Source organism: Aspergillus viridinutans, assembly GCF_018404265.1.
Source record: "Aspergillus viridinutans IFM 47045 DNA, scaffold_2, whole genome shotgun sequence".
NCBI lineage: Eukaryota > Fungi > Ascomycota > Eurotiomycetes > Eurotiales > Aspergillaceae > Aspergillus > Aspergillus viridinutans.
Window position 1 is genome coordinate 2709946 of NW_025091218.1, and position 23333 is coordinate 2733278.

Sequence of the window (23333 nt, forward strand, 5' to 3'; positions counted from 1 at the left end):
AGATCTGGATTGATCTATTAGGTTCCGATCCTTGACACAATTGTTGGTGATCATACGATTCCATCAACGACTAAGTGGCGCCGGAAAACATACGACAATGGCTCGGCATTCCGCCCCGCTGTAGATGAAGATCAATCATATTTACGGACTACAATTCGATCCAGGACTCGGACCCTCGCTCGAGTATTAAACTCTCTTGCATACATGGCATTCGAAACAAACATAGTCTTCTGACCAGGTCCGGATTTTAAGAAAAGTCTATATATCAGCCTTGCACACCACCACGCTCATTTCATCTCTACAGTGTATTTCACTTACAACAAGCAACACAAACATTTTCATCATGCCATCTGGTTCCTGTCTCTGTAAATCACTCCAGTACGAATATAGCGGCGAACCTGTCACTAAGATAAGCTTAACCTAGAGCCTGCAGCTACTCCACAAGTCCATATTAACGTGACTATAGGCCGTTTGCCACTGTCTCACCTGCCGGAAATTCAGCAGCGGCAGCTCCATCAACGTTCTAGTCCCACAGGATCACTTCCACCTTGTGAAAGGGGCCGCAAAGGAATACCATGAAACACATGAGAGCGGCATGCATTTGACTCTACATTTCTGTGGGACCTGTGGCTCTCTGCTTTACAAGACAGCCGATCGGAAGGAGTTTGAGGGCGGTGTGATTGTTCTAGCTGGGACGCTGGATGATCCTCGCTCTCTTGATGATGCCAAACCCGAGGCGGAATTCTTTGTCAAGCATCGAGCTTCGTGGTGGCCGGCTCTGGCTGATGTGAAGCAGTTGCAGGAGTTTGCCTGATTTGTATCTAGTGCATGATTATGTTAGTCCTGTTTGAAAGCTCGATTGAAAGCTTGAACGGCTAGTTGCTAATAATCTGACTGCTTCTCCGACTTGAACAGTATGGGATATACTTGAAGACATGCATAGCCTGGGTAGAATCCGCATCCCTATACTCTATGAGATCTCTTTGATTTGGGACAGATTTTCCAGAAATAATACTAACGAGACAGCTACTGATACATACCTCCACGCTTGTCTATTTTAAAGCCACCAGTGTGAGTGTATATCAACCAAGATGTCAGTGTCCACATGGAGAAAGAAACATATTAGAAGGAGTGTCACTGCATAAGGGCAGATTAGTATAGAACACCATGGCTAACTCACAATAGTCCTTCCTGGCAGCTTAATGGTTTGTAAATGAAGCACTAACTACTTACAATGGCTAGTATAGGGAGACTCTAGTCAGATTTATCACACAGCAAGCCCTATAGATACCTTGAAAAGGAACTGCTCCATGGCAATTCCACTCACAGTGCATCGCTCGCAAGTACTGAGTAGTTTGTAGACTTGAGGCCGTGTGGAGATTGCTTCTTGGCGATGGCGAAGGCTTGGCTGATCCTAACAACACACAATTGCAGTGAAAACAGATTGTATTTGGATCATGTTGTTTCTAGAGTTAGTACTGCCGATCAGTGGATCTCTATCGCCAAGCCTCTTAAGCCTTAAGCCCTTGCGGGAAAGAATCTAGCAAGTGGGCCAACGCGCCGGAGTGGAGCATGCTAGGCAGCACGGGTCAACCCGCTCAGGAGTCAGGACTCTCTGTGGGTCTTAATCGTTTTAAACATCCGGGGCTGGGTAGTATAGCCCCACCAAGCGCTGACAACCTGACGCAGTATAAGCTGACCAGACTCAGCTGTAGATACATTTATACCACTTGTCCCTTTCCATCTGTGTTGCAGTCACTCTGACTCCAATTTCACTCGCCATGACCTCCTTAAGCCATCTCAAACAACCCATCGCCCTGCGAACAGAATACGTCCTCCAGCCCAACAACCATCCGGGTAAAACAGCACAGCAATAGCTGGTCCGCAGGCGACTTCACCATCTCCACAGTCCCAAGCGATGGCTCCCCGCCGCAGCTCTCTTCACCGTAAACGACGACTTGGCCTCCGTTAGTCAGCGGAGGCGCATTCAAGAGGCAACAGGCCTGCCGCTCTTCCAGTAGCCACCATCGTTCCGCAGTGGGACATGCTCAAGGATACGTTCGACGTCCACTTCTGTAATGCGGCTGGCGGGGACGGTGGGCGGGAAGAGATTGTTCGGAGCGTGCGGGGTCAGGACATCTGGAAGTCGAGAGCGCATGTGTACTATGGGGATGCGTTGGTGATGACCTCCAAGTTGAAGTATATGGTCTCGGTTTATATACCGGAAAAGAGGCCGGAGTGGGAGATTGAGGTTGCGAGGGGATGGATCTATCGCTAGTATGGCGGCTTTCTGTCCTTATCGCTGAGTACTTCTGACTTGGCATAGGCATCCATTCATCGGGGTGCTTCTGGCTGCTATGCTGTACCAGAGCAGTACATCACCGCCACCGTCATAGTACTTTGTGGGTTGTACTGATGTTTATTAGGTGTTGGGGTCGGGACAACTGAGAAGGCTTCTTTGATGTAGTTCGACCGATGCAGTGATGTCGAGCTTCCGTGGAAGGTGCAGTGCTAGTTTGCTATGAAAAGATTTGACCTATAATAATACAAGCTACGAGCAGCAATCCAGCCTGGGCACCTAATATGTTGACTTATTAGAAGAAATTTAAACAAGGGCAGAAAACATTCAACAGCAGAAGTATCATGCCTGGCAAAACATTCCATACCCTTGAACCCGAACCATGAAAGAGCAACAGAAAGGCAAAACACGAATATAAGGCAACAACAGGCCAACATGGTTAGCTGCCTTCGTTAAGTTGGGGCGGGATCTTCCACTATTACCGTCCCCTGTGCCACCATCAAATCAAGATGGTATTGAAGGGCCTCATCCCCCCAGCGGTATAGAGGCGGTTGGATTACGACCAGAACCGCTTTACCATTCAGTCTATCCTCCGGGATATGGAAGTTATGCGGAGTCAGCGTCTCGGTATGCCAATGGAAGGTGCCCAGCTTGTCGAGACCGCGGATCTCCCACAGTGACCTGTCAGCCCAGCATTCGGCTGCCAGTTCAGCTGTACTGCGATAGATGTCAATAATGACCTGGTTTCGTCGATCAGCCTCTTCCGGGCTGGAGAGTTCACGCAACATGAGCCGCATGGGACCGTCAAGAATACTGGAAACCAGTCGTTCAACCGCGGATCTTCTGGCTTGTTTGCTCCTCTCTCCAAGGAGATATGCTTCCGGGCCCACAATTGGAGTCTTTGGAGACATGCCCAACAATTCGGTCGCTGCGGCCATCGAAAGGGGCGCATTCGCATCAATTTCGTTTAACGGAACGATCGAGTTCGCAAGACGAACCGTGTCACTTCGCCATGCTTGGGCTTGGGCTTCATCAACTACAGTATGGTCAGTCTGCCTTGCCCCTGCAGAATGTGGGAGATCGTACCTGTTCGGAACATTTGATACATGTTCTGTAATTTTGTCGGAAGCGAGGTGTCTGGTTCGCCCGCGGTGCTGGTCATTTCTTCCTGCTCATAAAAGTCAAAGTAGAGGAAGGGCTTCATGAAGACATCTTCAAAGAGATGCTTGGTCCAGAGTGTGTGAGCAAAGACCTGAAGGATGCCCTCTTGAATCCTGGCTGGAAACTGTTTCATCAAAGACTCCCAGTTTTCCTGCTTGCAATATCCGTCCAGCGAGGTGATGATGTTCTGCTTTTCACTGGCTGACAGCTTTGGTTCGACAATGTTGACATCCTCGATGGCATAATCAACACTCCAATTATAAAGCTTGGAGTGAAGGCGGTTACAAAATATTTGGACCTCCTGATCAGTGACGTCGTACCAACCTGTCCGGGCTCCTTCTTTTCGCATGGACAGAGATATTTTGGAATACTCCTCTTGGAGCCGCTTGTTTTCAGTTTGTAAATCCTTTATCTGCTGGGCCAGGTCGTAAACGGGCGGTCGTTGGTGGTCTTCGGATTCGCTCCCTGAATGTGCATCCTCTCCGGGGGAGGCGAGGTGATCATCACACGGGGAAATGTCTTTTCTCTTCAGTGGAGGGGATGGATATGCCTTCTGATTTAAGCCAGGGTCGTTAGCAGAGAGCCAGATGAGACGATTAGAATAACAAGTGCGGTAATCTGACATACGTGGACAGCTGCCTCGTCTGCACCATCAGCGGCCGACAGCGTTGCAGGTACTTTCCCCGTCGCCTCTGCGATCAAAGAGCCTTCTGGCTGAACTGATGAGTCTCCTGCACTGCCTTCCTGTGATTAAGCAGCAAGTGTAAGCCTCCACACTGAAGACGAAGAAGATAGACGTAGATGTGCAGCAACTCGAGATTGTCTGGTCAAGGCTAACCGAAATGCAGGCACAGGAAGCATTCTTACCTGAACAGTAGCCATCTTCCGTGCAATCCGCTTGCTCCTTCTTTTTGCCATAGGAGTGAAATCTTGCTGAGACAGTCAGGGGAGGCAAGAGTTGTAGATTTATAACAATTGTTAACCTACAAAAGTAGTGTATGGAATTAGCGAAAGTAAAGAATGAAAGATGAGAATAGACAGGATGGCTGATCAAATGTCAAAGAAACAGGGAAAGTGAGAGCAGAGAAGAGCAGATTCTTTGTCTGAAAAGTTCGCTTCCGGATGTCTTGAGACATTTGACTGGGTGGCTTGGAACGGCTGAAGAAGTTCTTTGTCACTGCGAAACCATCTTCCTGACCCTTTCTCCCAACATACAGAGCAAAGCCCATCCACCCGTGGTTTTCTCGCTTTGCCTTCAATCATGACCCACTTTCTTTGTCAATGGATGGGTTGCAGTTCGGAAAGGTCTCGGGGTATCTAACACAACCTCAAGACCTTGTTGAACTTTTTCTTGGCAGTGATTTGAGACCTTGCTGAACAGCATGCCCATCAATGGAGAAAAAAAAAACAGGCCGTCTCGGTCTGTCTCACAAGTTTCAACGCACAAAGAGATGATTGAGTTTTACTGGAAGGATCAAGCTTGACTATGAGTCTGTGTTGACTTCAATACGAAATCTGTTCGACATTCTGTCTCAGACATCATGTGTTGCCAGGTCCGGACTCTCTTCGCCAGCTTGACATAGTATGATTACATGGAGCAATTTTCTTCTGTCTGATCATTATAATAACTTCAATTGTTATCTCCTGGACGGCGTTGTAGACCAGAATTCCATATCAACATCAGAAAGATTGCCATCCAGCTTGTCACAGTCTATTTGCACACCTATTTACGATGAATCCAAAAGGCAAACTTGTTGTCGGTGTAGACTACGGCACCACCTTCACAGGTACACCATTCCCAACTCAAAAAATATGGTTGATCTGATCTAATCACGGCAAAATAGGCGTCAGCTATGCGATACTAGGGGAAACTTCTCTGTCGATTATTGACCTTGTCCGCTACTGGCCCACTCCCTCTGGGCAACTCACTCACGCCATCAAAGCCCCATCCAGGATAGCGTATCCTCAAGGCAATTGCGCGATTGAGAAAACCAGTTGGGGATTCCAAATTCAACACGGGACATCCGCCTCTTCCTGGACCAAGTTGCTCTTGGATACAGGTGTGGATATGGCCCAGTTCAATGACAAGGCTTTGGAGGCGGCAACCGCAATGGGAATCATGAAACTACCTCAAGGAAAGGTCGCCATCCAGGTTGTCACAGACTTTCTGCGGGAGGTCTATGTGCACACCTGCCGAGAGCTGGAGAAAAAGCTTGTCAAGCTTAGTCCTCTTCGTCTTCGTGATGTCCATATGGAATTCTGGTTTACGACGCCAGCAGTCTGGTCGGATCAGATTCAGTTCGAATACAAGGAGGCTGCTATTCGTGCAGGCTTTGGACCAAGTAATGACAGGCCGGGTGATACCATCTACATGCTTTGCGAGCCCGAAGCCGCCGCACTTGCCACTTTCAAGACAATGCCACTATATGGACCCGGAATGCAGATCAAGGTGCGCGGTCCAATCTTGAACGCAAAAGTACCCTGGCTAACCTGACCATTTAGCCAGGTGATGGGATATTGATATGCGACTGTGGGGGCGGCACCGTGGTGAGTCAAACGCTCAATGTTGGAACTACCTGGGCGCGGCTGACAGGACCTAGGACGTGACAAGTTATCTAATATCGGAGGTCTCTCCCATGTTGGCGTTTGATGAACTAACCTCGGCCGTTGGTAAGTCCCCTTCCCTTAGGCCTACTGGGTGGATGACGGCGCTGAAAGTGAGCAGGTGGTATGTGCGGCGCCACAGCCATCGACCGCAATTTCTATCTTCTCATGTCCGAGAGGTTTGGGGCGGCGTTTAAGGACTTGCCTTTTACACTCAAGGGCCCAGACAGTAAGTTCATGAACATATTTCAGGCCATTAAGGAGACATTCTGCTGTTCAGCTGTGGACAGGGTCCATCGACTTCCCCTGGCCTTGGCCCTCAACAACCCCAACCCCTCTTTCTTTGACGCAAAATATCAACAAGTTTTGCTTTCCGGGTATGCAATTCCAGAGTTGACGACATACCTGGAGAGGGGCTGACTGATTGTGACAGCAATGACCTTCGTGGAATATTCGATCCGGTGATCCGCCCGATTACGCAGCTAATACACCGCCAGATTGAAAGCGCCAACCAAGAGGTTGGCCGCTTCATCATCAATGTACAGTCCCTGTTATTGAAACCAAGGGCCGCAGAGCTGATTGAAGTCCAGAAAATTGTGTTAGTCGGCGGCTTTAGCCAGTCACCATACCTACGGGAAAGGATTTCAGGAACCTTTGCCGTCGATGGCAAGCTGGCCATACTCACCCCAGCAGACCCGTATGTATCAGCAATGATCTCCCGCTTGGAAGGACGCTAACTGCATGGCAGGCAAGCAATGGTCATGCGCGGCGCAGTGATTCGGGGACTTGGAGGGCCTCAGCCCACCACGAGAAAATGCCGAAGTCATTACGGCCTCGAGTGTCCTCTTCTGGTCAAGGGTACCGGAACGGTCCCTGGATTTGTCTCCTGGGTCCTTGCCAAGGTGAGTTCCGGAATCTGTCCGCGAGACGCTACATGAGGCCAACTGTTTCTGACATTGCCAAGGGGGAGAGATATGCCCGGAATCACACGGCGACGCAAGACTTGGTTGTCACCCATCGCTCAGGGGATTCTCTGATGAAGATCAGTAACCTCTACGGCTGTAATGATGCGAACGCCCCACAACGAGTTGACCACCCAGGTGGGTTATTGTTCCTAAGTGAATCCGTTGGGGTTATTATTGATGCAATCTAGGTGTTTACCTCATCGCACAGATCATGTGTGACTTTGCAAGTGTCGACCTTGCTCAGTTCCCGCAGTCTCGGACGGGCGCACAAGTGGAGTATCTCTTGGGATATTCCATTGAGGTCACCTTTGGCGCCCAGGGTGACCTCAATTGCAAGGCCGTCTGTCAGGGTCGAACAGTTGGGGAAACTACCGTCCACTTTGCCCGAGAGCAGTGGTAGGGGTCTCTGTCAACGGTGCTGGGTCCATCCATGGTTTAGCGATGCCACTTGTTGATATTCACTCTCAAATGTAACATATTTCCGAAATTGTCAATGTAAAGGATAATGTTCATCGCAACATGGAAGATTTACTTTGATAGTTCCCCCTCTTCTCCTCCATTAACCAACTCTCTTTTCATCAAATCTGCATGGATCATTTCTCATCCAACCTATACTCCCGAATCAAAACATCCGCAGCTGTCGCCCCTGTCACATAAGCAGTAGCCTGGGTATGAGCATTCGGCAAAACAGGCACAACGCTCATATCCGCCACACGAAGATTCTCGATTCCAAACACGCGGAAATGATTGTCAACCGCCGCATCGTCGTCACCGTTCTTACCCATCTTCACGGTGCCAGTCATATGCCAACTGGACGACATATTATCCTTCCAGAATTGCAGGATGTCCTCGTCCGATTCGGACGCCGGTCCCATGATCGTCGATATGGTGTCCTTGGCAAAGGCTTCGTGTGTCGTTACTTCCCAGAGATGACGGAAGATCTCGATACAGGCCCGTCTGTCGAAAGGGTGGGAGAGGAATTTGGGGTCGAAGAGGAGTGGGTCGTTTGGATTAGATGATTGTAGTCGGACTTCGCCGACTGATTGTTCGTTCATCAGGAAGACTGCCATGGCAATATAGCTGTAATCCTGGAAGAGTTGTGGGAAGAAAAAGTGTGCTGGGAAATGGGTGAAAATCTCGTAGTGCGGGATTGTCTCCCGGTTGAGGAAGTCCTGTACAGATGGTGGGAGGGACTTGAATTCGGCGGACGAGGTTACCTGCTCTGATTTGAACCAGCCGATGCCGAGTTGGCAGGCGTATCGGGCCCATGGACCTGTTCCGTCTTTTTCCCATTGTTTCATCGCCGCGGTCATGGCGGTTTGGTCTTGGAGGAAGGTGTTGCGGTCGTTTGTTTCTGGGTTTCGGGCAAGGATTATCGGCACGAAGAAGTGGTCGCGCAGTCCTTGGCCGACTGCTGGAAGGTTTTGAATGACCGGGATGTTGAATTTTGCCAGGTCGTTGGCTGGGCCGATGCCGGCGTGCATTAGGATCTTGGGGCTGTCGAGGGAACCAGCTGAGAGGATAATTTCTTTGGCAGCAAGATCTATTCAGACGTTAGGACTGTAGAAGATAGAAGGTAGTAAGTGGACTGGACAGAGACTTACACCTCTTTCTCTCGGTCTCGACACCAATAGCCGTCTTGCCCTCTAGAATGACGCGCTGCACCGGACTGTCTGTGACGGTAAAGAGGTTGTCAGGAGCATCGGACAACAAATCCACCGCAGTCGTCCGTATCCCCTTATGAGACGAGTTGATACACAGACCCATTCCTAAGGGATTGCCGGAATTATGGTCCACGTTTCGTTTGAGCCCAGCCTGTTCAAAGGCATCCAGCACCAACGAGAGATCATCCTCCCACTCTTTGGCATACCCAGTCCGCAAACCACCCTTGTCGCCATGATCTCCAGCCTGATGTCCACCGTACTTCTGGTTCTGTGGAAGTTCAATAGACCCAGCGAATGTCTCGAGATTCTTGAACCGTGTTTGCATGTTCTTCCACGAGAAGGTTTCATCGCCGACCACAGATGCCCACTCATCATAGTCATCCTTAGCCCCGACGGTGTACACTCCAAAATTGATAGCAGAACCCCCACCTAGTCCTTTGCCTCGCGAATAGTCAAGTTGGCGGCCGTTGCAATGTTCTTGTGGGGCTGTTTTGTAGCCCCAGTTCATTTGCTCTTCCATGAAGGTTGTCCATCGCTTACCGTCGACGCGGAGCGACTTGTCGTCGTTTTGGCCGCCGGCTTCAAGGAGAAGAACGCTGGGGCGTTTGGCAGACTTGGCGAGGAGTGCGGCGAGGGTGCATCCAGCCGGGCCGCCTGATCATACAATGAGCTATGTTGGTGACTCTTGCAGCGATGTGTACTGACCTCCAACGACAATGAAATCGTACGTCTGCTCTGATGCCATATTGGATGATATTCTGCGTCAAGATTTAGAGATCTGTATGCCGATGAAAGAAAAGCAGACGGTGGGACTGACTTTATACCCAACACACCAGGTCCCCTGAACCAGAATCAAAGCCTAGAGTTCTAGGTTCACACTTCCTCAATCCCTCAATCCCACTTTTGCAGCCTTGTCGGCCTCAAAACACCAGCCGCGTCGGCGAGAGACTAAGGTACCTAATTAACATTACCTTCCTGATTAAGCTCGGCGGGCCGACAGCTCAACAGGCGATTGGCCCATGGTCCATAGATCGGCGTCCAGCCCCGCCAAGTGGGGCCGAGGATCAGCATTTGTCAGAGAATCACTAGTAATTTGCCTACTAATGAGAAAGGTCGGAAGGTACGGAGGTGTGCACCAAAAGTGTTGACTGCCACTAGTAAGCTTGGCTGTATCCTGCTGACGCAGCCCCCTAGTAATTTATATGGTAATATATCTAGAAGGGAAAATCTTTGTTTACATTCTAGTATTCAACTCTTTGATACTATCTAAACTTATTATTTTTATTAAATCTATTGCTTACCATGCCTAAAAATGGTTACCATCTAATTGAATTGCGCATACAGATTCTCGGGCTAGTAGCCTGGGGTATTAATATCCAGGATATTGCTACTAATCTAGAGGTTCCTCCTCAATCTATCCAGAAGATGATACAATGTGCAAAAGACTGTGGATTTAGCCCTGGAAGATCTGAACGCGTTCAAATGGAATATGCTGAGGATGCTAAACAATCTAGCTGGCCTAAGGAGATAACACCTGAGAAGGAGAAAGCCATTATTAAATCTGTATCCAAGGACTGCAATAGAAGGGAGAAATCATCTGAAATTCTAGCTTATGAGGCTGGTATATCACACTCCTCTATTTTATAGATTCTTAAGCAAAATAGATTTATCATTATGAAGCCTTCCTAGAAGCCTAGACTGACTGAAGCTGCTAAGGCTAAACAACTTAAATTCTGCCTAGATCACTAACACTGGACCCTTAATGATTGGAAGAATGTCATCTGGACAGATAAAACTGTGGTAGTTCTAGGCCACCGGCGCGGATCCATACGTGTATGGTGAACAGTTGAAGATCAATATAATTTAACATGTGTACAGAGGCGTTGGAAAGGTGCATCTAATTTTATGGTTTAGGCGTGTTTCTCTTATGATAAAAAAGGCCCTATCTATATCTGGGAGCCAGAGACTTCATAACAGAAGAAGCAGGCTGAGATAGAAATTAAAGCCTTAAATCAGGAACTTAAGCCTATCTACCATACTGAATGGGAGATAAATACTACTATAAATCACCTTTATCTCCGCGGAATTGGGGGGCGTAAGCCTACTTAGAAGTGGAATGAGAAGAATAGTAAATATATTTAGAAGGCAGCAAAAGGTGGAATAGATTAGTAGAGATATTAAAAGGTAAGTAGAGGTTCTTCTAATCTTAGTAATTTGCATACTAATCTAGAACTTCTCCTTACTAGGAAGTTCTGATTCCAAAGCTTATTCCTTTCACAAAAGAATGCTAGAAAGATTAACCTAATACTGTCATCCTTAAAGATAAGGCCCTGGCCCATATCCACCATAGTTAACAGCGTGTATATAATATCTATATGGTTTAATAGCTTCTAAATTGGCCAGGGAATTCGCCTGATTTAAATGCTATTAAGCCATGCTGGCTATTTCTAAAGAGACTTATAACTAAATATAGAGCACCTTGAGATAAGAAGACTGGTAAAGCTATTTAGATAAAGGCATGGAATGAGCTTCCGCAGGAGAAGATTTAATAATGGATTTAATGCCTTATTCACCATATCCAGGAGGTTATCAAGCTACAAGGAGGGAATGAATACTAAGAGGGGTAAGATAGGCCTAAGCATAACTAGTCAGGAAGATAGATTAAGGGACAGCTGCCTAATCATAAAGATCTAGACTGGGAAGACATTTGAATAGCTTCATATCACTATTATGGACAGATTCATTCAAATATTTTTCCTCCTAGACCTGTTACCATATAAATTACTAGGGGGCTGCGTCAGCAGGATACAGCCAATCTTACTAGCAGCAGTCAACACTTTTGGTGCACGCCTCCGTATCGTCTGACTAACTAGACTTTATACCGTCGGATGCGGGCATCCAGATAGGGGTAATCGACCGATTTCGGCCATATAAGGATTAAGGAATGTAATCTATCTAGTCGGAATCGGGAAGGTAGAAGCGATATGCCGAAAGAGGCAAGCGGTTAACTATATCAAAAGTAGGCAGATTGAATCATCATATAGTAACGACGACTTGATATAGCGATTCAATATACTATATGGTGATTCGATATCCCTGCTATATGGCGATTTGATATGGCACTATATGACGATTCGATAGGGTGATTCAATATCCCTACTATATAGTGATTTGATACCTAGTGGCTGCTGAGATAGGGAATAATTATCTCTGTCAGGGGTTGGTATGAAAGTGGGGCAGAGATAGATAAATGCTACCTCCGCGGGGCTACACCTCGCAGTCATGTGACTTGCAGACAGCCGATCCAGTCAGAGCCTAAGGCCTGCGAGCCAAAGCAATGCAGCTAAAAAGAAGAGACTCTCCTCCTCCATCCGCGTTCAACTTGATGATCCTCTTGATGCCCATGTCAAGCGCTCGCGGACTGAGAACGTCCTCGTCGTCAGCAAGACTTCCTCTCTCCAGAGGACCCTTCCTCGACCCTTCAAGCTCCCAGAGCTTCCCACCGCTCTTGACAAAACTCACAAAATGCCCACCATTACGCTCACTCGTCGGATCCGCATAGCTGTCGCCGGCCTGCTCGACCGACTTGTGCGCACGTTCGAATGGCTCGCTGTTGTACAGCATTTCGGCGCGTTTGGTCATATCCAGCGGTATGGCGAGGCTTCGTATCGCCGCGAGATCGGAATCAGGCTTGATGAAGTCGACGGCCGGGCCGTTGATCACGCTATGGAGCAGACCGATCGAGCCGCAGGCGTGGCCGATGGTCTGCTTGAACCAGATGACCGGCTCGTCAGGGCCGGAGCCAGTGTAGGGTTCTTTGTTAGCGTCTTCGGCCTTGCGACTGCGATCCCAAGCTGGGGTAAGTGGAATGACGACCAGCAGAGCCAGGGCAGGTCGAGGGATATGTGCGAGCTGTTCGGGTTCATCCAGGGAATAGACGTCGTAGAATTGGAGCTCGGACGATAGACCCAACTTTGTTGCCAATTGGTTCATTACATCGGGGTTGTTCTCTGCCATTTGCGATGAGTTTCTACTCAAAGACAAGTGGTCTTAGGTCCCTTACCAAGCATTACCCATGTCTTCTTTTCCATTTTGGGGAATCAATAGACGGAGGACGTCGAAAAGTCAGAAATGTTGGTGTGGAATGGAGAGCTTAAGGTGTATTGAAGCTACGGAGCGAGACTAAATACAGTTAGGCGCCCCCGCTCCCCCGCTCCCCCACTTTCTCCCCGGGCCGTAGATATCAAATTAATATTCCAGATGCAACTCCCTCTCTAGTATGATAATAATTACCATACCGAGTGGTATATTTCATATAAAAATATTGATTTTCTATAAGTATATTAAGAATAGGTATATTATCGCAACGATCGCAGTAAAAACAGTTAGGTGCTTATTGCTGGCAGAAAATCATAAAATCCCATTTTTACTAATAATCAATTTACGTTCTTTCGGTTTTGTCCTAATGGCTTGCCGTAGGTGTCCAGCCCCGCCGAGTGGGGCAGTCAATCAACAGTTCTTGTCAGACCGCTATGGAAGAGAAAGAGGATAGTTTGCTCCTGTCTCCAAGGGCCAGTATGAGATACATGGGAAGACATTGAACCCCCGGACTGATGACGAGGGCATATTTTATTCCAAGAGCTATACAAAATCATGCTTCTCCCGCCCAGCGAACTGTACCGGTCTCGGATTCTGCGTGGCAGATGACGCAGTTGAAGGATTATCCGTCCGAAAATAGTCGTTGCGGCCGTAAAACTTTGTGGCGCGATATTCCTCTGTATCCCGCTGGATGCTGTTCATATATTCGCGGAAGGTCCGGCTCATTTTCATAACCTTCTGGAAGTGAATGCCCTCAACGGTGATCTCCATCCCTTCTTCATAGTCTTCGCTCCTACGAAGGTCGTATTCGGCTAGGGCAATGGCCGTCTGCAACGCATTCCGGATCTCACGTCCATTCCACTCCATGGAGCTCATCTCGTCTCCCAGCACATAATTGACGCAGGCCGGGGTGACCCGAATCTTGCCCTTCCGTTCAGCGCGGAGCTTATCCAGGAAGCTTCTCCAGATCTTTCTGCGCTGATCGGGGTCTAACTTCTCGAAGCCGATGATGACATGGACCCGTGAAATGAATGCTTCATCGATGTGGCCGACTCGGTTGGTAGTCAGGAAAAGCAAACCCCTGAAAAACTCCATCTTTCGGAGAAAAGCTTTGACGATGCAGTCAGTGACCCATATGCATAAAGGGTGCATAGAATTGAGCCTACCAGAAACTATTCCATTGCGGGCGAGATCTTTGTGTTCTCGACGTTCGAGGAAAATGTCTGCCTCATCCAGAAGCAGAATTGCCCGCCATTTCTGAGCAAGTGCAAACCATTTCGTCAAATGGGTTTCTATCGCGTCTTCCTCGGTCCCAAGATCTCCCATTGTCAGGCTGATCAAGGGACGACCGGTGTTGATTGCTATTGATTCTACAATGGTGTCAGAATCTTGGATGTGCATCTTCAAGTGCGTGTTCTCGATAGCTTACCTACGGTATATGTCTTTCCAACTCCAGGGGGTCCTGTCGTGTGCCACAATGTCAGCTAAGATATGGGAGACTCCCCGGAATCAAGCACACAACTGACCATGAAGTAGCACCACAACGCCTTCTCCTTTATCCTTGATAAAATCTGCAGACCAAGGAGTCTTTGTTTTAATCTGGCGATCTGATAAGGCTTTGATGATGTCGAGATTTTCGGGGTTTGTGTTTGCGTCCGGGATGGCGTCTGGTTTATCCATCTCCATTGCCCAGTCAATATTCACAAACTCTGTACGTTTTGTCAGCAAAACTATGTTCTTCTACCGGTTCCAGATATTTAAAATTACCCCAAGTCTTAGTCGACAAAGCAAATGCAGCCATGATTGGGACCATCATTAAGAAGTGATCATCGGAAAGCAGCGATTTATCACTTKCATCGACGTTTAGATCAAGTGGAAGTGTCGGATGGATGGGGTCTCGATTATCTTTATCTTCGGCCTTTGCATTCAGGATATCGGTTGGACTCCAATCAAATATCCAGTCGCTTTCGGGAAACTCGGTCTCTAGGTCACAGGGACCGATTATAATAGGGCCTTCATACTTGAGGACGTCAGCAACTGCGTTCTTATGTGTTCGGAGATGGGTTACCTTTCTCTTCTTCTTATCCATTGTCATCCCACTATATTTCATGTACTTATAGCCACTCCACATGATGTCAGCAATTAAAGCACCCCTTTTCTGAAACGCCGCCCGTCTTGTGCCATTGTCCTGACGGTCGTGAATCTGGCATGGGAGCACTGGCAGACTGGTAACAAGTTTCTCACCATCAAAGGCCTCTATGATAATGGAATGAGGAGCGCAGGCAAGCACGTGTGAATGCGCTCCAACATCCTGGAACCAGATGTTGACTATCCAGGCCTCTTTCTTGTCACTGTCTTTGCTCCTGCGACTCACACTTTCAATAGCGCCACCAAGCCATAGACCATCATGGAGGAAGTAGACCAAAGTTCCCGGCTTCAGAAGGTACCAGATGTCCTCGAAGACAACAGTGGGCGTTTCTTTGAGCAGTCGCTTGTCAGCTTGGGCCAACGTCCGTTGAAACCTGGGATTCAAGAAATCAAGCAGGACCTGAATGTGGCGGCACTTTTCCAAAATATGATCATCGGGTCTGGCGGCGACACTGCTCTCTAATCGATCCTTCAGCTCTTTCAGTTCCCGGATGTGATGGATTAACACCATATATGGCTCGTAGACCGTGACCTTGTCACCGATGAGATTCTGGCTGTGGCCCCTTATCAGTCTTGATGTCACCATTTCCTTTCCTTGTGTACGAGACTAACCTCGGGTAGAACTTGACTATTTCTCGAATGGCATCCAGCAACGGCAGCGAGTGAATTATCATCTTGGCCTCATTGATCGCGCGCACCTCCATCCAGGTCAGTGAATATTCATAATCATCTTCGTGAGCCCCATTACGAGGCCGCTTGACCTCGACTCCCGTCGCTATCTCAAACACGCAGGACTGCTCCTCTGCGACGAGCTGCTCAGCCTCTTTCACAACTTCGAGATTCAAGGGGGCAGCGTGACTCTCTGTAAAGTTCCTGCCATCATAGTTAAAGCACTCATAGGAATATTTGATGGGCTGAAACAAATGTTCCGATCTTTCGACCTGCTCAGTAGCGACCAATGCTTCGCTTTCCCCTGGGGAAGAGAGTTTCGCATCATCAACCACTTGAAGAGTGACTGAGGTTTCAACGTCGGTATAGGCCATAGTGACGGGCAGGTATAGCTGGCTTGGAAAAAAGAGAAAACTCTTGCGGAAGCGGTTGATTGGCGTCTGGATTAAGCTGAGGTAAGGAGCCAGAAAGTCATATATAACTTCGATTCGTAGCAGCGGGCGCGAATTTGAGATGCTAGTTCCTGCGGAGATGAGCGGTTAGATACAGTGCTTTGGTTTTCAGGGTGTATGAACCCGAGGGGTCCTCTAATGTCTTGCAGACAAAGAGAACAAAAAAAGAAAGTAGATCCTGACGTGTCCGTGCTAGAGTGAGAGGAGCGCTCTGCTAATGGCCTAAGTGAAGCAGAAGCAGTAGCGCGTAAGCAAAGTATCAGCCACAGAACATGTCCATTTGGCCAAGTGACCCATTGTCAAAACACACTAGGAAATCACCACCATCACAAGCAGCAGCAGGAGGAGTAGCTAATCCAATCGCTGATGGATGTCAAGCTGACTGCGTCTAACAGTACAGTAGGAGGGCTGAACCTCCCTCTCTACCCCACCTTTCAGCTCCTCCCTCCAAGCCCCTGTCTTATCCCGCACTCAATACCTCGCACTGCTGTAGCAAACTCCGAGAGTTGTTTGCTACATGCATATTTGCACAAAGGCTAGCGAATGCTGCGCGGCGTGTGATGCTGCCTGTCAACGCCGGGGATCTCGGGATCTTGATTCGACGTCAAAAGCTCCGTCACAGCGCCCCCCACGCCAGATGTTAGACCGTAGAGAATGTCAGACATGGAGGGGTCTGAGGTGGTCTGCATCGTACCTCTATCAACGCACTGACAAAGTGCTAAAATAATCGAAGTAGCTCAACATGGCGGCTTGCTTTCATTGAGATGGGAGTCATTCTTGTTCGGGACCTCACGGATGGGAGCTGTTGTATCACTGCCGTGTTGACCCTGCTACTACTATCCATCTCCTACTACCTTAGCTAGACATGGATGTCTAGACACTGAGTGGTTTAATATATGACAGGAGCTAAGTCCTCGCACAGCCATAGTAATGGTAATTTACAGCTGAATGTACCTGAAATACGAGGATATTGCTTTTTCCCTGCAAGCCGACAGCGAGTTGGGCGGGCGAAGTGTCCATGAGCCGTACTTGGGTATCATAAGAAAAAGCACCAAGCGAGTTCGTGCCCCAAAGAACAGACAGCCCCCGCATTGCCTAGTCAAATAGCCTGTATTGTCTTGCCTATCTGTCCTGGTTATTTGGCTTGCCCATGAGCTTGTTCGGAATTTGTTTCAAGATTCAGGTCTCGAATCTCACCCTTCACCTTGCTCTGAAGACACCATGAGTCTATTCAAGCACAAGGCAAGCGAGGCTTTGGCAAATTTGCGAGAGTTTAGTTTCAAAATCAATAAAGAGCAGCCCGAGGAGCCGTTGGTGTGAGTGACTCGTCCGGAATTGTCAAGCCTACGTCTTATCAGCTGGGATTTCGTTGACAAATAACATGACAGGCAAGGTCTCAATGAGCATGTAAAGTGGGAGGTCAAGCAAGAGAGTGAAGGAAAGAGACGGTACAGTGAATCGGTAGAGCAAACCGTTCGCCTATATCGGAATGAAAAAGCACCAGAATGCAATGTGTAAGCCATACATACACTCGCTTTTCGGTCTTGGTTTCTGACTGTCATGTATTCTGGCTGCAGTTTTAGATCTCTTTCGTTCGTTGAATCCTCCGAACTCAATGACCTCAATGACATAACGAAGGAGCTCGAAGACACCTGGAAGGATGCCATCAAGGAGGTTATGAAGAAGCGGAAGGGTCATAGTGAAGATCTCGCTGAACTTATCAAGGATCCGACAGCGGATAAGCTCCAGGGGCTTGTGCGCACGGTACAAGATGAATTGGAGGCAAAAAAACAGTCACAGGGAGGCAGGGTGAAAGAATGGTTCCGGAAAGTGGCGGCAAGGATCTCCAACCATGAATACCTCCTTGAAATGCTTCCCTCCGGGGACAAGTATACCTCAATCTTAATCGGAGGGTTAACCGCCTGCATTAATGTCAGTGCTCAATCTCCTTAGCATTTGAGACACTGTTTGACTGAAACTCTCCATCCAGGCTACATTAGAGCATGAAGACATTGCAGAGCTAATCTCAGACTGCCTCGAAAAGCTCTCCGATAAGACGCACAAGTTATTCAAAACTATCCGAAATGCAAGTCGGAGCGAGTACATCAAATCCCATATCATCAAGTTTTATTCGAATCTATTCGGGCTTCTAATTCACATACTCCAGGAGTGGCAACTCTCGCGAGCTCAGCGCTGGAAGAATAGTTTCGGGAGCAGTTTCAGGAACCGACTCCAAAGCTCGATTGAGAGCCTTGACTATCATATCAAAGAGTTGAGTGATGAAAACAACTCAATAATATTGAACGAGGTGCGCGAGGGGATGGGTGCCCTAGTTCAGGCAATGATGGTCGGGTCACACTTGGATTCAAGGCTGGGTACGAGCCATCCAGGCGTACCGTTGGAGCTGCTGAATCACATTTCAGGCTTTACTCCTAAGCGTGACGCTTCTCAGCTTATCAGTCTCGGGCGGCCTCGGATGCGAGATGCTGTTCCAGTAGCATGCGAAGCGTCCAACAAGCAAGATAGACATGACGGCCAAAGCTGGACCACTCAGACCATCCTGGAGGACACGGCATGGATGATTGATTACGTATCGTCCGAGAGAGAGGCGAGCCTGCTTATGGAGTGCAGCTACCTATCCGCAGACGCCCAGGTTTACCATCGTCTACTACAATGGACAACCTCTATCTCGTCCGAGGCGCTATGGCTCGAGGGTCCCGAAATGATGGGAGAAATAAGCCCAAACACACTGACCACAGCATTCATCGTCAACAAGTTTCGAAAACTACGTGTTCCCGTGATCTCGTACTTCTGCTACTATAACCCGAAAGACTACCAAACATTTTCCCGCCCACAAGAGCTCCTGAAGATGGTGTATGCTCTGATTTCTCAAATGGTGCGCTTGATCCCATCGGATCTATCCTTTGCATTGGATTCCGAACACATGCCGGATCTCTCACCCGCTCGGATTCGCCGCCTCAGTGCAGACCCGAAGTCGCTTCCAAACGCAATCGGCTTGTTGAGGGATTTATTACCCTTAGGCCCATCAGTGATGGCCTGTTGTGTGGATGGCTTGCAAATTCTAGACTTCCCGGAGGAGCCTCCCTGGTACCAAGATTGTTTAAAGAAATTTATTGAAGTTTTGGCGACTACGAAACCTCCTCATCCGCGCATACGGAAGCTATGGCTTTCCACTGACGGACACAGCTGGGCGCTTCAAGGTGCTGTCACAGCAGGGTGGATTGAAGCCAACAATACAAATAGTGAAGATGATACGCAGCCGCTCGCATTGAGAGCAATGGACGTGGCTGGGGCTACTTAGGCTATGTCGTGCGGTGATATCGAATGGGTCGATCACATGCACTGCGATTTTGATATTGAGCGCGACTTTCTAGGGAGTGTTTAGGCTGCTGATTTAGGTATCAGTTAAATCAATGACGAGTCGACCGCAGTTCAGATCTTTCTTTCTAGTTAGAACACATGCCGTTGTGTTTCTTTCTTTTTCTTGTGATGCCAAGGCGGGAGTCCCTGGGTGCTTTAGGTGAAGGTCTGAAACCATAACCATGGATCTTGTTATGCCAGCCCTCAATAGGAAGGTGAATTGGACACTGTCAAATCACATTTGATCCCCTAGTATAATCCAGCTTTATCCAGTGCAATTTTATTTTTCATCTCTAAGGTTAACATAAAAGTTTACAAAGTCCCAAGCCGCTCCTAATCTCCCTTTGCCTTCATATACCCGGGCTATCCTTCTTTAGGGAAAACATCATCAAGGATCTAATCTCCCATACGGTACCATCTGGCTTAACCTCACCACTACTTTGACTACAGCTTTCGATTGACGGAACATCTTACATGCTTCATACTACCTCCGGTTGGGGACACTTTTAAGATGTACATATCTACACAGGTTTGTACTTCTCATACAGGAAAGAAAACAACATATAAAATGATATGAATATCACATGATGGAGAACAGATCGACTACCAACCTGTGTAAAGAAGATGTCTTCAAATGTGCTGGCAATAAAGGTCGTCACAGACATGATCACAAACACCTCCATAAACCGTCCAGTTCTTGTTGACCCTGGGAGGGTGAGGGTTGGAGCTGTCCCTGTCTTCCATCTTCATGTTGCTATATGATAAGGAACAAGTGCTGTATTATGTGAGGTAGTGGTGTTTTAACTGACTGTGTCTTTGCTCGACTTAAGATAGGTGTAGCCTACCTAAAGCCAACAGGTATTTCAACTGCAGTCTAGGTTGGTGGTGGAGAGTGTGAAGAATAGCTCATATAAAAGATTGGGGCTTCACGGGAGGAGATGGAGCCTAATATTCACTAAGTTAAAGGATTATGGCTTAGGCGCAGGGGCAACAATAAAGCAGGCAATGGTTGGAATACTAAGGTATATATACCAGAGGTGGATGTCTGTACCTGGGTCATATGTCCGGCCACACTTCATGAAGCATGTGTGTTAGCCAATCATTGGGTTAAGCCTAGTGGAGAACCACTGATCGCCGCTTTTCCGTCGCACGACCATGGGCATGGGTGAGATGGGGGTGGCCCGTGTGGGCCTAGAGGGTGTCACTAGTCACTAGCCTATCTAAATGGAGAACCATGCAAAATCAAAATTTAAATAATTTTTAGAATCAAATTTCTCCGACCTTAAAGTTAGGCCTGCTGCCTATGCATAGGGCCTATCAAACATGCAGTAATACCTTATTTATAGAATATTATGTAGATTAAAATTTACTTTATTTTTTTATACATAAAGTCCTAAATATTATATAAACCTTGATCTTGTAGCTGCTAGCCTTCTACTACTAATTACTTATTAAATTTTATTACTAGTAGAAAATATAAATGCTAACTGTTCAGAAAACTAAAATGTATGTTTTCTGGTTTTATCCCAATGGCTTGCTGTGTACCCATTCCCAAATCGCAACATGTCTGTGACGAATCGAATCCACCATTCGAACATCTGCCTCGCTATGGACGAGGATAAATAACTGAAATCTAACCAGTGACTTCCTTCTTGCATTTCTTCTGGATAGAAGGAACCATGCCCTCCCAGCCCCCCTTGTCTCATGTGGGAGTGATCGTGAATCCGTCTGCTCGCCGCCTTGCCTGCGATCAGTGTCATGCTCAAAAGCTGCGTTACACAAAACTGGAAAACTGCACTCTGTGTGTTCGATGTCAGCGATTGAACCGTCAGTGTATCTGGAGTCCGCCATCGCGGAGCGGCCGCCCAGCAAGGACTACCGTGGAAGAAAAGGTGGTCAAGCGCGGCAGCAGCCGCCTGGATGCGGCGGAGAAGCGTCGCAAACGATCTTTAAGTGTTTTAGAATTGACATCAGAGGAAGACGGTCCAGGAGGTGTGAGAGAGCCCGTTCATGCCAGCCAGATCAGTACCCAGCCCAACCTTCCGGCTGTCGAGATGTCCGAGAGAGTACCATCTCTGCCTCCATCAGTTGCCGATTGGAACATGTCGGATATTTTCAGCCTTTCAAGCCCGCGTTATAGCTCGCGGGAGAACACTTTCCCATCTTTATGGTCACCGGAGAGCGTGCCTCCGCTGCCTAATTTTACCGACTATTTTCAGATGGCCCCCATGGGGAACCAAGCCAGAACCACCGAGGACACCCCTGCTCCACTAACAGGCGCACCCCAGAAACTGGACTCTCTGCATGACATCACGCGAGAGCTCTCCAACATCAACATGTCGCTATTCGACCTGGAACAATCTCTTCATGCCGAGCCATGGGGCGCGATGTTCGCGTCACCAGCCGCTGTCATCACGAAACTAAGCACCTGTGGCGGTGACCAATCCGACGACACGCTCGCTCACGGGTACCCATTGATTGAAATCTTTAACAAAACACAGCACTTTATCGACATTGCAAGGCAAACGAGCGTTTACTTCGCCTCCCTGCCCACTCCCCTTACATCTCGTCCCACTCCCACACCTGAAGCACCATCGCGCGCCTTTTACCCAGACAGCGACACATCCAGCCATGCGTCATCTCGTTTGTCCCCATAGACATGTATACGCAGCGCGAGATGCCTCCACCTGCGTCCTCTTCAAGTACAGCTCGAGGAGACCCATCGAGCCCGGATTTACCCACAGCCCTTCTCTTTACAACTGGCTACGCGCGGATTCTCGATCTTTACACCACCGTCTCAACACAAGTATCGCATTTCGTCCACGCACTGTCAGTACAATCGATGGCCGGGGGCCCCGACTATCGCCAACAAATACACCCCGTTATCCCGCCCTTGCAGTGGGGTGGGTTCCGGCCAGCCAACTACGGTACGCTGCAGATCTTAATGGCAATCCAGGTGAAATCCTACCTGCTCACGGAGGTGGAACGGGCCCTGGGTGTTGATGAGTGGGAACGCGAGGTGACGCAGGAGCGATCCCGGTCTGAAGAGAGGGGCCGTCACTCGTCCTGTTCGGGCGGCGAGAAGGGGAGATCTTACTCGTCTGGTCCGAAGCATGCACCGTCTCGTCCGGCTAACCGGGCCGGGGCTGGGAGGGGATTGCTCAGTGCTGCAATGATTGAGATTGTGGTCCAGGGGGAGGGACCGGGGAACCGCTGGGGAAAGGTTGGGCAGTTGACATGTGTCTCCTGCGCGTCCGTAACATCCAGCCGGGTGGGATCTGCGCCTGCGTCGAGCAGGATGCGTGCGATCTGGACCTGGTTGTACTGTGCTGCGAGATGCAGCGGTGTCATACACATGACGGAATATGCATTAGGACCTTTTTCCTCCACGCTGAAGCCTCGGTCGATTAAACGCAGCACGATCCCGGGATGACCGCCGATGATTGCTTCGTGAAGTAGGTTGCTATCGCGGTATTCCAAGCCTTCTGCCATCACATCCAAATCATCCAGAAGCTAGCTCCGACTCTCCCAGTTGCCACTTTTTGCATGACGCAGAATAGAGTTGATCAGCTTTCGCCGCTGCTGCTGCACTGAGGGAGATGACATGAGTGGTTTAACCGCCAGCCAGATCGGTGTGGGGTCTATGGGCTATATTCGCAGTCTCGGGATTTATTCAAGTACGAGAAGAGTGAAGAAAGGGGAGCTAATATAGACTAGTCTGCTTAGGTGTTAGTATATTTCCTCGGTAGATAAATATAATCATATGGGAATCCAGATTCCCATGACAAAGTGCCACATAGCATAAGGTAGTATGTAACTATTGTCATACATCCAACCACTCAGCCAAAAAGCGTCCAGACAACCATCTCTAGCTACTAGGGATGATAGCAGT

General features: G+C 48.5%; 9 protein-coding genes across 9 annotated transcripts; 5 read left to right on the plus strand and 4 right to left on the minus strand.

Annotated features, from left to right (window-relative positions):
- Positions 1-343: 343 nt before the first annotated feature.
- Aspvir_004456 (GFA family protein) lies at positions 344-814 on the plus strand (the record flags this gene model as incomplete). Its single annotated transcript, XM_043267682.1, has 2 exons — positions 344-365; positions 528-814. The coding sequence occupies 2 exons, from the start codon at positions 344-346 to the stop codon at positions 812-814; spliced, it is 309 nt and encodes a 102-aa protein (XP_043123617.1).
- Positions 815-2751: 1937 nt separating this feature from the next.
- On the minus strand, positions 2752-4342 carry Aspvir_004457 (uncharacterized protein; the record flags this gene model as incomplete). Its single annotated transcript, XM_043267683.1, has 4 exons — positions 2752-3335; positions 3386-4013; positions 4088-4204; positions 4328-4342. 4 exons carry the CDS (start codon positions 4340-4342, stop codon positions 2752-2754), a joined length of 1344 nt encoding a protein of 447 aa, XP_043123618.1.
- Positions 4343-5192: 850 nt separating this feature from the next.
- Positions 5193-7429, plus strand: Aspvir_004458 (Hsp70 family protein; the record flags this gene model as incomplete). Its single annotated transcript, XM_043267684.1, has 9 exons — positions 5193-5247; positions 5305-5909; positions 5963-6007; positions 6061-6130; positions 6186-6441; positions 6498-6761; positions 6813-6966; positions 7029-7164; positions 7218-7429. 9 exons carry the CDS (start codon positions 5193-5195, stop codon positions 7427-7429), a joined length of 1797 nt encoding a protein of 598 aa, XP_043123619.1.
- Positions 7430-7622: 193 nt separating this feature from the next.
- Positions 7623-9438, minus strand: Aspvir_004459 (GMC family oxidoreductase; the record flags this gene model as incomplete). Its single annotated transcript, XM_043267685.1, has 3 exons — positions 7623-8572; positions 8634-9347; positions 9399-9438. 3 exons carry the CDS (start codon positions 9436-9438, stop codon positions 7623-7625), a joined length of 1704 nt encoding a protein of 567 aa, XP_043123620.1.
- A 2570-nt stretch (positions 9439-12008) lies between these two features.
- Positions 12009-12710, minus strand: Aspvir_004460 (ubiquitin carboxyl-terminal hydrolase; the record flags this gene model as incomplete). Its single annotated transcript, XM_043267686.1, has 1 exon — positions 12009-12710. The coding sequence occupies one exon, from the start codon at positions 12708-12710 to the stop codon at positions 12009-12011; it is 702 nt and encodes a 233-aa protein (XP_043123621.1).
- A 624-nt stretch (positions 12711-13334) lies between these two features.
- Aspvir_004461 (uncharacterized protein) lies at positions 13335-15982 on the minus strand (the record flags this gene model as incomplete). The annotated part of the gene is made up of 6 exons (XM_043267687.1): positions 13335-13900; positions 13958-14161; positions 14221-14253; positions 14318-14500; positions 14559-15493; positions 15552-15982. 6 exons carry the CDS (start codon positions 15980-15982, stop codon positions 13335-13337), a joined length of 2352 nt encoding a protein of 783 aa, XP_043123622.1.
- Positions 15983-17281: 1299 nt separating this feature from the next.
- On the plus strand, positions 17282-19382 carry Aspvir_004462 (uncharacterized protein; the record flags this gene model as incomplete). Its single annotated transcript, XM_043267688.1, has 4 exons — positions 17282-17376; positions 17449-17574; positions 17644-17992; positions 18051-19382. 4 exons carry the CDS (start codon positions 17282-17284, stop codon positions 19380-19382), a joined length of 1902 nt encoding a protein of 633 aa, XP_043123623.1.
- A 1738-nt stretch (positions 19383-21120) lies between these two features.
- On the plus strand, positions 21121-22098 carry Aspvir_004463 (Zn(II)2Cys6 transcription factor domain-containing protein; the record flags this gene model as incomplete). The annotated part of the gene is made up of 1 exon (XM_043267689.1): positions 21121-22098. The coding sequence occupies one exon, from the start codon at positions 21121-21123 to the stop codon at positions 22096-22098; it is 978 nt and encodes a 325-aa protein (XP_043123624.1).
- Positions 22099-22118: 20 nt separating this feature from the next.
- Aspvir_004464 (uncharacterized protein) lies at positions 22119-22874 on the plus strand (the record flags this gene model as incomplete). Its single annotated transcript, XM_043267690.1, has 1 exon — positions 22119-22874. The coding sequence occupies one exon, from the start codon at positions 22119-22121 to the stop codon at positions 22872-22874; it is 756 nt and encodes a 251-aa protein (XP_043123625.1).
- Between the last annotated feature and the right edge of the window lie 459 nt (positions 22875-23333).